Here is a 14,221-nt window from a genome sequence, read left to right as displayed (position 1 = left end):
TTAAAACTATCGTCATATGATTATTAATATAATACCATCCTTATAATTTGTCTCTTATGTATTTATGTGTTACTTTCATATATTTACGTGAACTTGTGTAATTTATTTCCCTTAATTATCTTTGTGCTGATTTTGATAGTCCAAAGCTAATTTGTACATACCAGCCTTATTATTAGCTGTATTCGTAGATTATTTTGAGTTGATAAAATAACTCTTGTTATGAATTAACATCAAATACATTTTCCGAACTAAGAATTTCAACACATTGTATGGTACAAATGGCAATACAAAAGATCATCGTGAGTACTAGTCCCATTTGCTTGCTTTGCCTTAATTTGATGATATGCAAAGAGATTTTGAAGTGAAGTGCACTCCATACAAATGTCGATAGTTTAGGTTTTGCGTTATCCTTGATCAGTTTTTATTTTGGTATAATGGCTTTCTGTCGGAATCTTCAATTTTTACTAAAAGCGCTCATTATACACGATGGGCTTAGAAACTATAGTATGGACTTATTATATACATATATATTTGGGCCCAAGGAAAGACTCTGTTTGCATCAGAGGCATCAAAAGACGAAAAATAACTGAAAATTTCTCCAACTCTCAAAGAAGAGAAGGTCGAATGGTCCTGGAGAAGAAGAAGAAGATTCTCTCTTTCGATCCTTTGATCTGATCTGAACCGGAGAAGAAGAAGAAGATGGGGATCCTGTTCACGCGGATGTTCTCTTCAGTGTTTGGCAACAAAGAAGCTCGTATCCTCGTCCTCGGTCTCGACAATGCTGGCAAAACCACTATCCTCTGTAAAATCATCACTCCCCCCCCCCCCCTCTCCATCTCAACCAATTCGTTTTTGATTCTTTATGAATTTGATTTTTTTTTATGGATTACAGATCGGCTTCAGATGGGGGAAGTGGTCTCCACGATTCCTAGTATGTAAATTGATCTCTAGATCTTAGCTGATGCGATTTTGATTTAATTTTGTTTTTAATTTGGCGATGTGTTGTTAGCTATTGGATTCAACGTGGAGACAGTGCAGTACAACAATATCAAGTTTCAGGTCTGGGATTTAGGTAGGCTTACTTAGCATATCAGATTGATTTGAGTAAAGTTTCCACATTTTTAAATTAATCAAATTTGTTTCTTGTGGCAGGTGGACAAACGAGCATCAGGTAGACTTTGAATCAAAGATTGTAGTTGTTTCCTTTGTGTGCGCTTTCTAATTTTGTTGTTTGTGACAGGCCATACTGGCGATGCTATTTTCCCAATACACAAGCAGTGATCTACGTTGTTGACTCGAGCGATACAGATCGAATCCGGGTGGCTAAAGAGGAGTTCCATGCCATTTTGGAGGTCTACTGCTCAAGGATTCCTCCTTTCTATTCTGTTCTGTTGAATCATTTTCTTAGGAATTGTTATAGACAGCAGCTGCATCAAAGCTTACTCTTCAACTGTCAGCATCTAACTTTTGGAACTGGTTTTGTAGGAAGAGGAATTGAAAGGTGCGGTTGTTCTCATTTTTGCAAACAAGCAGGTTAGTAGTAGTATCTTAAATGGTTGTAGCCCTTCTTGCCTGCTTCATCTGAAAGTTGTATTGAAGATCCTTTTTCCTCCTCCTGTTTAGTTTGTTTTTGCTAAATGCGTACAAAACTTTGTTCTGAGTTTCCTTAAAACCAACTGAACAGGATCTTCCTGGTGCACTTGATGATGCCGCTGTGACTGAAGCCTTGGAGTTGCATAAGATCAAGAGTCGTCAGTGGGCTATCTTCAAAACTTGTGCTGTTAAAGGCGAGGGCCTTTTCGAAGGATTGGACTGGTATGCAACCACAGTTTATATGCTACAAAACAAACTCTTTGCGTTTTTGATTGGTTCTCAAATATTCATCTTGCTTTTTCTATCTTTGATCTTCAGGTTGAGTAATACATTGAAGTCGGGAAGTGGTTAGAATCATCTTCATGCACTGTCTCGTCACCCCCCTGGACATTGTATCTTCTCTTCTTTACTTACTGGGTTGTTTAGTAAAGTGCTTAGTTCTTCATTTAAAGAGTTAAATATCAATGACATGTTTCCTTATTATTATTCTTTTCCTTTTGAGAGAAGATATAAAACCTTACGCGGATTTGTGATTGATACCCATAAAGAGAACATCACCTTTTAACATGAAATTGAAATATGAACCGATAAGAAATACTAACAAGGGTCCAAGTGATATTTCGAAAGTCTTTGGATTAATAAGCTCTTTGTGATTATTCTTGTTTATCTTTTTGAGACGAACTTCATCTCTAGCATTGATTTAGCACTGGAAAAGCTTGAAAATGGCTGTGTTAGATAACACCGATGTAATTTTCATGACAAGTGTTCTTTTGTTGACTGGCGCATCAATATTGGAGAGCAGATCAGCCAGAGATTTCAGCTTATAGCAGTAAACTTGAATTTGTCTGTAGCTCATGATCAAAAGCTTGGATCGCAAGAGCTTCTTTGGTGTTGTGAAACAACCCAGTAAGTCGAGGGCTGAAATTTAGTATGTTACTTAGTTCTTCGAATCAGGCGTGGTGCCCTCCTCTTTGAAATGATGAGCGGAACAGAGGTTTTGGGCAAGAATTCGATAGACCCAGTTTGATATGGGAGGAAGAGTACAATCAAGATGTCCCATGAGATGGAATGTTACGCAGTGTGTGAGGAACATAATAATTGTTGTGATTGGAAGTGATGAGGATGTTTGTGATCCCAAAAGCACGTTCAAGAGTTGCTGGTGGGACATAACCAAAGTGATTTTGGATTTAAGATACGATCGATTTATTAAAGTGCTCCGACATATAATTCAAACACTGGATAAAGAAACATAATATCCTCAGGAACCAAAATTGAAAATTCTCTTAAAACTTCAAAGAACAGAAGACAATAACGAAAAGAACAGTTTGATGATGTCTAAAGAGAGATCCAAAGGACAAGTAAATAACGAGAAGCCACTTCTTCATTCTTGGACGACTTCTTCAGTGACTTCAATAACATCCTCGAACTCAACTTCTTTAACTTCTTTGGCTTCATCCTCTTCTTCTTCCTCATCACTGACTTCTCCATCCCTGAGGCTTTGCCTCGCAAGTTTCTCCTCTTCCTGCAGCGACTTCCACTGCTTCACCCATTTCTCCCATTCTTCCTTCAACGCCTTCCTCTTCTCTCTGTCTTGTTCACTCAACAGCAGCGACACGTCCTGATCCTCTAACTCGTACTTCTTGCTGTACTTCTTCAGATTCTTCGCTATCTCTTCTTCCTTCTCCGGAGATAAGAATGATGGAGGTCTTGGGCGCCATGCTAACTATACGACCATAGAAAATTTACAGTATTATGTATTTAGACATGGTGAGACCAAGTTATGTTTTTGTTACATACCTGGAAGAAATGATCCTTCAGATTCCTGTAAAGCAATTTTCCATTGAACGACCAGATGGTGAACCCATTCTCCATCTCATGGACTGATGTCACTGCCGTTGCAACATACCTATCAAAGTAAAAGAGAAAACCATTGTTAACAACATCACTTTTGTCTACAATTGAAACAAAGAGAAAACCATCAATGACCGGTTTAGTTTTTAAGAGACAATACCTTCCGGTTGGGTCCCATTCAATATCCGTGGCCATGAAGTGCTCAGTTGTGGCCATCGTCTCGAGCTCATCCACGTTGAAAAACTCAAGCTGGCCGTTGAAATTCTTCAACCCAGCGAGAATGATGTACTTCCCCGTGGGCGACCAGAAGAGGGCATTGGCTTGTTTGGCCTTCAGAGTACCCAGCTTTGTAACCCTTCCACCGTGCTGTGTGGTCTTCATCGTGTAGAAACTGACATCTGGCCTTGGCTGGTCACCATGGATCACGGCAAACCTGTGACCCTTGGGCTCCCACGCGAAAGCGATGATCTTGTCGTTCTTGTTGTCCAGCTCAAGAACCTCGATGGGGATATCCCTTTCCTTGATGCGGAAAAGCTCGAAGCCAGAGTACGTGCTCTTCTTCGTCTTTGTGTATCGATCAACCTTGACTGCGAGATACTCTCCGCTGCTCTGCCAGTACATCTTGCAGTCGCTCACGCTAAAGAGATTCTTCTGCCTCAGCTCCACCTTGCTAGGGATTTGGACAAGAGCTACCTTGGCAGGCTGGTTGCCACCACCTTGTTCAGGAACAAAGAGTGAGAGGATGGAGTCGGTAGGAGACCAACAGACGTCCACGACATTATCAACCTTAATGGATTTCTTGTCAATTAGGCCGAATGTCTCGGTCTCGTAGACGGAGATCGTGTTTTTGCTGAGCTTGGCGAAGTATTTGTCGTCTTTTCCACCAGCCCATCTGCAGAAAAGGTATACAATATATCAACAAATGTAGAGTACGCATTTTTAGGAAACTTAAAAGCAGTTACGGAAATTTACCTGAAAACAGGCCAAGAAGCACCAGCAACACCACCAGGTCCTCCAATTGAAAACTCATCAGCACTACCCTTGAAATCTCTCATCATCCTCCCGGTTCTCACATCAAAGACCTTTATCTCCACTTTCTGAAAGTCGAAAAGAAAATCAGAATCCTTTGCAATAAGAAAATAAAAAAAATAGGAAGGGAACAGAAGCAAAGATGGACTTACACTTGCATCTCGTGGGTTATTTGGTTCCTGGCTATGGTAAGTTACCAGGTATTTCTCACCCGGAGAGAAATCAACTAGTTTTACCTACAATTGAATCAACCAAAAAAAAAAAGTCAAACTTCAGGACAACAGAGGAAAAGTAACAATCAAGAGGAAAGACAACGAACGAACGAACCATATTATGCTGATAACGCATGAGACGAGTGAAGGTATCAGCACCACCCCAAACGGCTGCCCCCTGCTTGTGAAGTGTCACGAGGTACGTACCAAGAGGAGACCACTGCACATAGCTCTCTGTCCAGTACTGTATAGGAAGAGAACACCATATATATTTAATTGATGGTTACATTAAACATACATACACAGGAAGAAGATGCAAGTAACTTACCGGACGCTTATGAACGAGTTCAGTATTCTTCTGCCTAGCATCATTCCAGAAAACTTCAGTATCAGGGCCAGAGCGCGTGACTAGCTGATCCCTTGCTTTCTCATCCGTAAGCCACTTTTGCAAGTTTTCCTGAAATCGTAACGAGAACAAGCAGTGAATACACAAATGTACATGCAACTAGTGTTATGCAATCAAACTCATTTCACCAAATCAACAAGAGAATATTCAAGATAAGTCTTCAAGGTACATGCTAACTAGAAAACACAGCCTGATTGAAACTAGACATACCCCAGGGACATAGGGCTTGGTCTGAGGAGCCTCCCACTCCTCCTTGACATTCATGAGCCTGTCAAAATCATCGAACATGTTGACAGCAAAGATATGAGACTTGTCCAACTTGTAGCCATGAGTCTCCTTAGCGTTTTGAGCTTCCTGCAAAAAAAAAAAAAAAAAACAACCCCCGACACATTAACACAAACTCTTACAAAAACACATGTTCTCTTCTCATTAAGACAAGAAAGTAAACCTGAGGAGTATTGAACTCAATGAAACAGTATCCCAATGTCATCCCCGTGTTGGGATCAACAGGCATCCACAGCCCTTTCTCCTTGATAACGCCCAGCTGGCTGTAAATCTTCTTCAGTACATTCTCGAGCTTCTCAAACTTGGTCTTCGGAACAACGGGGAGGTTATCAACCACGATTATGTTACCGAACCCAGTGTCGAACTCTAGCTGGTCGTCGTGGTAAACACCTTCATCATCACTTAAAAAAAAAAGCAGAATCAGTTCCATAGTTCCCATCACATCTCATTTCTACAGATCTAATAGAGAGAGAAGGAAAAAAACTCACCTCTCGATCCCGAAGTTTTCTCCAGGAGGGAGTTGAATTGAATCGAGGTTAACCTGAGACCAATCGATCCCTAGCTTACCCGCGCGGGTGTCGATATCCAATTCCGCCATGATTCCGGTAATGGATTGTCTGGGAAGCGGTTGAAGAGTTTGGAGCTGAGGAGGAGAGAGGAGTGCCTAGGGTTTTCAGTTCCTGTTTTTTTTTTTTTTTTGCGGTTACTGATAAGGTGAGGAGAGAAGGAATATGAATATTTTGGACCTACTTATTCTAAGGCCCATTATTGTTACGGCCCGATCAGTGCGGAGCCTGTAATTAGTTTGGACCTACAGTGGAACTCTATAGATTAATAACGATGGAACCTCGAAATTTTAATAATTTATAGAGATATAAATTTATAAAAATTTCCTTATTTAAATTTTTTTATTTTAAGATATATTTATAATAATATAAGAAAAATATTTGATTTTAATGTATAGAAATTAATTGTTTGAAATTTGACATTTATATTAATTATTTTATTATTTGGTGTATATAATATATATTGTATAGAATTTAAATATGGTTTTAGATATAATATTACTAAATCTTATCAAAAATATATTAAGTGTTAAGAAAATATAAAGATAAGTCCAAAGTAAATATAAAACAAACAATATAATAGTATGTTCTTAATTATATAAAATATGTATACATATAAATTATTAATTTATAATTTTGATGAGACTATGTATTTACATATAATTTTTTAAACAATTATTATTTTATTATTTTATCGATTTGTGTCAAATTTTGAACTGGCCTAAATTGGGACCGGCGAAATTTATTAATTTATGTAGATTATTAATTTATCGAGTAGCTACAGTTACACCGATAAGTTATAAACGAATGCTAGGAAATATGAGACGGCGTGAGGAAGATGAGATGTAATTGTACATGACCCTTTGTATGGATTGAGTTATTCTACGGTAGATTGCGGATCTATTATTGACGGTTACTCGACTATTTAATCTTTTATATATATTAAAAGAGAAGGATTAATATTTGAGGTAGCCACGTATCATCACCGCAATGATTTTTAAATTTTTTATAAAATAGATTGGTCCATCTAAATAAATAATAAAAACTTTTTATTAAACTAACCATAAATTAATTATTAATATTCTCAATTCTTTCCTTCAATAAAAATTACGGAATTGTCTAATTTGGCTAAAGTATATATGACAATTAATAATTTTGAATAATAAAGATTTGATACAAATTAGTGTATTATCTATTATTTTTGTTTAACTTTAAGTTACTAAACTAAATTAAACAATAACATTAACCATATAATAAAAATTTAGATTTTTTCGTATATATTATATTTTGAACTTTTAAAAAAGTCTCACATTGAAAATTTTATGATCCATGATTTAATATTTTTTTATGACATGATACAAATTATTACAAAATCATGTAAGTAGAAAGTCTCATACATATTAATATCTTTTAATTAAATTATATACCATAGAAAATACATAAATATTTTAATTTTGAAATTTGCTTTGAACAATTTTTTTTTTGATAAAATCTTTGAACAAATACTGACAACTTAATATTTAAAATTTAAAATTTGCATTGAATGTTTATAAAAATTATAAATTACTAAAACTTTCAAAAACATTGCGCAATGCAAATTTGTTATGAACGATTTAATTTTTTTGTTATAAAAGATACAAATAAGTAGAATGCATCAATTAACAATATATCAATATTAAAAATATAATGTTTATCTATGTATATATTGTGTAAATTTAATTATATAAAAATAGAAAATAGAAAAACTGATTTTTGGATTAATAAAATTTATTTACATATTTACACCAATTTAATTATACACGTAACAATTATTGACTTTTGATTATCCAGTATATATATTATTTTTCAATATATAAAAGAACATATATAAAATAATTTATATATACAATGTTATTTTCGCGCAAGACGCAGATCTTAATCTAGTTTAAAATATAGTATAGTATGTAGTGATACTACATGGAATTATGTATTTGGACCATATTATTTATTGTAGATTATAATAGGCATCTGTATCAATTTGGTGATGTTCCCCTTACACTAGTAAAAAAAATAGCTACAGCCACACACAAAATTTGTGGTTATGAGACAAATTTCATGGCTATATATAGAAAATTGTTCACGAAAAAAAACACAAAACAAAAAACATGACTATAAGTTTATAGCGTAATCATTTTATTACATGGTTACTTGGTGAACTTTTCTACGTTTATTTCACTAATTCATCATCCTTGTGTATGCGCATTTTTATAGAGTATCAACGACTCTTGTGAAAGGATTTGGATTATGAGTTTGACAGCATTTATAAATCAGGTGTCGAAAATAAAACTATAAATAGGTTATCTCGTATTACTCATGATTCAAGTCCATTATATTAACTAGTAGACTCCATCTGTTATTACCACAACAACACTAAGCTTATGCAAATATGTTTTTGCTAGCAAGTGTTTGACATGAATTTTTTTTTTATTTCTCTGGTTTGAGCTCTTTCTTAGAAAAAAGATTGAACTACCATTTGTTTTTTTTTCTGAAATTCTGTTTCCCTTTATTAAATTTTTGTTGGTAAATAACAAAATTAACATTTCAGTAAAAAAGAAACATTGGTCTACATTGCAGCTGAACATAAACAAATTAAAGAAATTGTGGTACTAAAATTAACCGCAAGTAAGACACCACAAACTATATTGCAGTTTTGCTCCTCTGTCTGAATTCATCTAACCTCTCTGCTTAATTTACAGAAGAACAAGAACGTCTGATCTCACCTTCTTCACCAACTCTCACACCAATCACACTCATCTTCATAAACGACTCGGTCCATCTCTCCAAGAAACTCTCCCCATCGTTCGCTAGAATCTCGACAATCTTCCTCGTCCGATCATCTTCCATAAGAGCAGAATCCGTCTGGAACAGGCCCTTGTGCGCCAACAAGTTCTTGTAGTACTGATTGTCGAACATGGACGATGTCTCTGGATCGTTGTTTACGACTGTAGTCGTCGGATCCATAGAAGACGAACACTTGTTTAGAAGTGTCTGCGCGTAGGAATTGTCGAGAGACGCGTCTATGAGCTCGAAATTGCCTCTAGGATCTCTCTTAAACCTGCTGTTGAATGTGTTGCAGTGCGCAGCACCAACAGTATGGGCTCCTTAGACAGACAGTAGTAGTACAATCAAAAATTTCAGGCTTGTTTGATTAATAAATCTCTTAAGAGTTTTTAAACATCTACCTGAGAGAACGACAAGATCTTGAACAGATAAGCCTTTGGAGGAAAAGATATTGATCATCTTATCAACTGTGAAGTCGGTGTCAATGATGTTTGGTCTGACATTTTCCGCCGCTGAGACCGTCCCGTCTCTTCTCCCTGTTGGAATTGCAACTACAGGTCCTCCTAGCTGTCCGAACCAATAGTATTCACACCACCAAGAAACAGAGTTTTTATACAAAAATATTAGTTTTAGTCATATCTATATGTGTATTTGGTTAAATCTTACAGCCTCGACGGCGTCTCTAGCAGCAAGAGCAAGGATATCAGCGCAGGAGACTATGCCTGGACAGAAGATTTCTACTAAATTTTTGGCGCTTTCTATTACATCAAAACCTCCTAGGGACGCGTTTCCTGGGTCGGTTCTCTCTGTACCGTTCCCTCGAACCAACACTGACGCATCACAACCCTGAAACAGCATTAAAAAAAAAGAAATCTCAGTTTGTAATCTAAGAAATAATGAAATGGGTGGACGAGTCATGTTTTTGGAGTGGTAGTAATATACCTGGACGAAACAGTCGTGGAAGATAAGACGGAGGAGTTTCCCAAGGACTGATGGATCAGAGGAAGAAGCTGATCTAACGGTGTTTCTGACGATAAATTCAGCTCCAGGGCATGAACTGCCGTAGAAGTTGAAGGAGAGATCAGCTACGGAAGAAGAAATGAGCAGGAGTAGGGGAAGAAAAAGAAGAAGAGGGGAGAGGAATGCATGTTCTTGTTTGCAGGAAGAGGAGGGAGACGCCATTCTTTGAATGTGTCTCTCTGAAGTGAAGACAATGCTAGTTGATTAATTTCCCTTAGAGAAAAGAGAAAGAGAGAGAGAGGGAGAGAGAAGAGGTAGTTGTTGTGATAAATGATAACTGTAAATTGCATTTGTGTTTTTGTCAGATAGAGATAGAGAGCGAGATGGTTGAGTCAGGAGAATTTAATGACAGTTTTTACCTCTCTTGTGCATGTGTGTGAGAGAGAGGGAGTCATCATGCATGCACATTGTCAATCTGCAAAATCAAGATTTGCGTTTTGGTGTTAATGCTAGAAATTGAAAGTGAGAGACGCCTTTCAAGACTCAAGAGTCTGAACAGTAAACAGCCACTGCATGCAACAGAATTTCGTACAAATAATTTTTTTTCCCCTTTAAGCATCCCAATGGTTTTTTTTTTTGCCTTTTATAGTAGACGTCATTTGGCACACAAGAACAAGAGAATCTATGCAACTAAAAAAATGGTTGGTACTTTGTAGACCAAGCAGAAAGACTTGATATACAACAAGATTAATTCTTTTAGGACCACAGAAATAAACAAACCACTATATCTCGTAAACTATTCATGGAGAATGAAATTGTAATGTCTGATCTATACACCCAGTTACCTAGTACGAAATAAAAGGTGTGCTAAGTTCAGAGAAGTACACAATAAAACAAGTTTTGGTCGGTAAGCCTTTCCGTGATAGTTACTTGAAATTTGGATCAAAGGGTCCAAAAATACAATTGATCTTTTGTGTTGTTACTACTGGGCCAGTCTTCAACATAACATCAAATGGTCTAAGGCTCTGACTCGGTTTTTATATCCTAACCAACGGTCCAGAGCCGGTCCTAGACATGGCTAGAAGAAAAAACAAAAAAAAACTGTTTTTCTTACTCGAACCCAGGTTTGTCCTTTCAACTACCATGTACTCAAGATTATACCAGTAGACTATGGTAATTATTTGAACAATTGTGGCCAAAATTTATCAATAAATGTGTTGGCCGGAAACCCATGCTTCATCGGCTTAGCCTAAGGGCCAGCTCTACAATAGTCTTAAGTTTATGAAACAACATAGTTTGAACAAAAACAATCAGAACATAAGCAGCAATAGGTAAGCTAAAAACCAAAACTAAAGCTTCAATTTTTCAAGTAGTAGAGTGTGTGGTTTACTTCCAACAATGCTCCCTTTCAATCCAAAAAAAACTGTCACGCCAAGAAATTTGCAACATATTATTTACATATCACATTTTAAATAATATTTAATTTGATAAATTTTTAAAAAAAAAATGAATATAAGTTATTTTAATTGATAAAAATAATTATATATATATATATATACATCACATATTTTATTTTAAAATGTCTACGGTCTATAGCTTACATCTACAACAAATTTAATTACAGGAAAAATCTCTGCAAAAAAGAGTTTACAGTAACAATTTTACGGAGATATATAACCAACTTAGCTACAACTAAATTTTTATGGTCACAGTTAAACCAGTCATCAACCATTATCAACTTATGAAAATATCAACCGGTTCTTAGATTTGCGTCAACTTATGGACATCATACTTGTACGTCTTATTCACATAACGCAATTAGAGGAATAGAAACATACTATACTATATATGAGTGTGGATTACTCATAATTCACATCTTAATTTCCAGAAGGGTCCTTTCCAGAAACACAGATTTGGTTCCTTATCAACTCAGAAAGCGAGTAGAAGAATCCAATAGTGGATAAACATACAACTACTAGAATAACACGTAATGTTTTCAAACGCCACAATCTTTTTATGGCCTTTTTGGGTATATTTAGTAACGGAAAACTGAAAAATGTCCTCTGGCGCAGCCGTGTCCTTGACAGCTTTGGCTATCCTGGTGGTAGTAGACAGTGGAAGGCTCTACTGTTGGGTTCAGCAGCGTTGTGCTCAGTGGCAGCTTATGCTTGCTTAAGAGCTATACAACTGAACACCAATAACTTCACTTAGATGTTAGAATACACAGAAGACTATGAGAAAATGTATTGTAACTGTTTTTAGTTGAAAACGCAATTATAATCAAGAAGGTTCCCATTGTCTCTCCCAATGAAATATATGTTAAAACTGATTCAAGGTGCAATGTTTCTAGAACTTGAGCCATTTCTTTTCTTTCTCTTTGCTTTCTACAGCATTGGAGGCAGAAGCTTGAGCTGCTAACGTAGAAGCCAGTGCCTTCTGGACTTCTTTCAATCTTCTCGTCGCAGCATCTGAAAAAATCTGATCTCTTTTGTTTCTCTTCACCATCTCTTCTAGCTTCTTTACTTGAATCTTCAAGTCCTTGACTTCGTCTTCGTATGCAACCAGTGCTTTCCTGTCTACTGGACCGACGTGCTGCCTCTTTTTCGCAGTCTCTCCGCTGCCGTTTACTCTCTCTTGGTTGTTGATGAAGCTAAACAAATCTGATTCCTCTTCCTGTTTCGCTGCTCTAGCTGCTTCTGCAAACTTCTTCTCACGCTTCCTCTTCCCACCTCTGCTCCTCTTCTTCTTTGGTTTCTCGCTTTTAGCTTCTCCGTTCTTGATATGCTCGAGAGCGTGATCCAACGACCTCTTTGGAGGTAGCACTTTTGCAACAATTGGGTCTAACCTCCCTTGACCGGAGACGCCGAGTCCCATCCCTTCACGGTAACCCATATTTGCCATCAACTTAGAAGCTATCCCTCTGGTGTGATTCTCCCACTTGGCGAATATAGCTGTCTCATTCTGGACGCCTCCTCTCCTTTGATCTGTGGTTCCTAGAATGCCTATGCCTTGAGTAAACTCTTCATCGTAATCACTCGAAACAGATTCTTCTTCAGAGCCTGAATCACTCCCATCTTCTTCTTCGTCTTCTCCATCATCATCAGCGTACTCTGATAATACCATAGCATCAGAACCTAGCTTAGCTGAGCTTCCATCATCTCTGAAAACAACTCCGCCTAGCTGTAGCTTATCATCCCATGATTCAAGTTCGCCCACCCTCCATATCTCGTATTTGCTTCCAGAAACTGCCCAAATCTTGGAGCCTACCATGGACTGCTTCCACTCAGTCTGTTCATAGTTCTTCAGAGAAGATATCGGCACATCCACTCCTGCATTTGATCTCATACACAGTTAACCACGGTTCTTTAGATTGTTATCAGAGCATTTATTAAGATTCACATACCATGCGACGAACGACAGGAACTGCCAAACCGACACCTCCCTTGCATGAAAAACTTGCACATCTGCAAGTAGTTCAGTGCAGCGTTAGTTATCTGAGAGACTGAGACACATAACACAAAACACTAGCCACCCAAAGAAAGTGCTTACCATCATACTCTCAGAAGTGGGTGTAAGGAAAGAGATCTTTGCGGAATCAGAGCCTTCAAACCCGATAATGCGACCATTATACCAACGTCCATCAGTGTGCCTGAATCTGCATTTTGATCCATCATCCAAATCCTCTCTCTCTGGCTCCAGCTCATTTGCAGGTTTGACTGCAGCAGCGTTATTCAGACCGTGGAGAACAATGTCAGCTTCCTGTAATAATCGAGCACGTTTTAACTGGAAAAGCCCTTCCTCTGCATCCTTGATTGCTCCAACAAGCTCTTCATGTACCTTAATAGATAACAAAAAAACATAAATATCAATAATGAAGATCATGCCTTTCATGGCCAAAGGTGAGATCTTTGTTTGCAATTAACGATTATAAAGTCAATAGAGAAACGGGTAATCTACACAATGGATTGATGATCTAGTTTCCCAAGAAACTTGGGATCTGATTTTGGGGAAGAGAAGTTACCGAGAGGAGTTCGGGATTGGATGGGTCAGAGGCGAGGGCTTCTTCAATGGCTGAAAGTGATTCTCTTTGGTCTTTCAGCTGATAATCAAGAAGATCTTCAAGGGCTTTGTCTTCTTCGCTCGCCATAGCAGCAACACCACCCTCGTTTTAGCCTCTTGTCCCGACCCCTAAACGGAACCGGCTTTTACAATTTTTAGTAATTTACAATTCTAACTCTTTTTTGTTCTATGTGGTTTCCTGAAAAGATAACTTTTTTAAGGACAAATCTCCCGAATAGATTTAAAAATTAATTTTATGACCAAAAAAATACAAAAAGATGAAAATGATTAAAAAAAAGTTTCATTAAAGATACATAATATAATTATATTCTTACTCTATACATATAAATATATATAAATATTTAAATATTTTTTTTTTTTGAAATTCACAAATTCTTTTCAAAAATATTTTTAAACCTATTATTTAAAATTTTATATCC

At 37.0% G+C, this 14,221-nt stretch overlaps 4 protein-coding genes across 4 annotated transcripts; 1 reads left to right on the top strand and 3 right to left on the bottom strand.

The window, feature by feature from the left end:
• The first annotated feature begins 553 nt into the window (after positions 1–553).
• On the top strand, positions 554–2,165 carry LOC106390473 (ADP-ribosylation factor 1). The gene is made up of 8 exons (XM_013830940.3): positions 554–802; positions 893–931; positions 1,010–1,072; positions 1,153–1,171; positions 1,241–1,352; positions 1,486–1,533; positions 1,685–1,815; positions 1,912–2,165. The coding sequence occupies exons 1-8, from the start codon at positions 700–702 to the stop codon at positions 1,943–1,945; spliced, it is 549 nt and encodes a 182-aa protein (XP_013686394.1). The 5' UTR covers positions 554–699; the 3' UTR covers positions 1,946–2,165.
• Positions 2,166–2,795: 630 nt separating this feature from the next.
• LOC106396452 (eukaryotic translation initiation factor 3 subunit B-like) lies at positions 2,796–6,102 on the bottom strand. Its single transcript, XM_013836845.3, has 10 exons — positions 5,865–6,102; positions 5,540–5,777; positions 5,302–5,445; positions 5,014–5,142; positions 4,801–4,929; positions 4,626–4,709; positions 4,417–4,541; positions 3,605–4,336; positions 3,391–3,499; positions 2,796–3,316 (listed from the first exon to the last, which is right to left on the bottom strand). The coding sequence occupies exons 1-10, from the start codon at positions 5,972–5,974 to the stop codon at positions 2,975–2,977; spliced, it is 2,142 nt and encodes a 713-aa protein (XP_013692299.1). The 5' UTR covers positions 5,975–6,102; the 3' UTR covers positions 2,796–2,974.
• A 2,352-nt stretch (positions 6,103–8,454) lies between these two features.
• Positions 8,455–10,088, bottom strand: LOC106363975 (peroxidase 18-like). The gene is made up of 4 exons (XM_013803625.3): positions 9,705–10,088; positions 9,429–9,608; positions 9,164–9,329; positions 8,455–9,082 (listed from the first exon to the last, which is right to left on the bottom strand). Exons 1-4 carry the CDS (start codon positions 9,942–9,944, stop codon positions 8,667–8,669), a joined length of 1,002 nt encoding a protein of 333 aa, XP_013659079.1. The 5' UTR covers positions 9,945–10,088; the 3' UTR covers positions 8,455–8,666.
• Positions 10,089–11,954: 1,866 nt separating this feature from the next.
• LOC106365800 (zinc finger CCCH domain-containing protein 22-like) lies at positions 11,955–13,990 on the bottom strand. Its single transcript, XM_013805292.3, has 4 exons — positions 13,744–13,990; positions 13,272–13,559; positions 13,126–13,186; positions 11,955–13,051 (listed from the first exon to the last, which is right to left on the bottom strand). Exons 1-4 carry the CDS (start codon positions 13,867–13,869, stop codon positions 12,069–12,071), a joined length of 1,458 nt encoding a protein of 485 aa, XP_013660746.1. The 5' UTR covers positions 13,870–13,990; the 3' UTR covers positions 11,955–12,068.
• Positions 13,991–14,221: the final 231 nt, after the last annotated feature.

Source organism: Brassica napus, chromosome C8 (genome assembly GCF_020379485.1).
Source record: "Brassica napus cultivar Da-Ae chromosome C8, Da-Ae, whole genome shotgun sequence".
NCBI classification, from domain to species: Eukaryota; Viridiplantae; Streptophyta; class Magnoliopsida; order Brassicales; family Brassicaceae; genus Brassica; species Brassica napus.
This window is presented reverse-complemented; position numbering and strand designations above follow the sequence as displayed.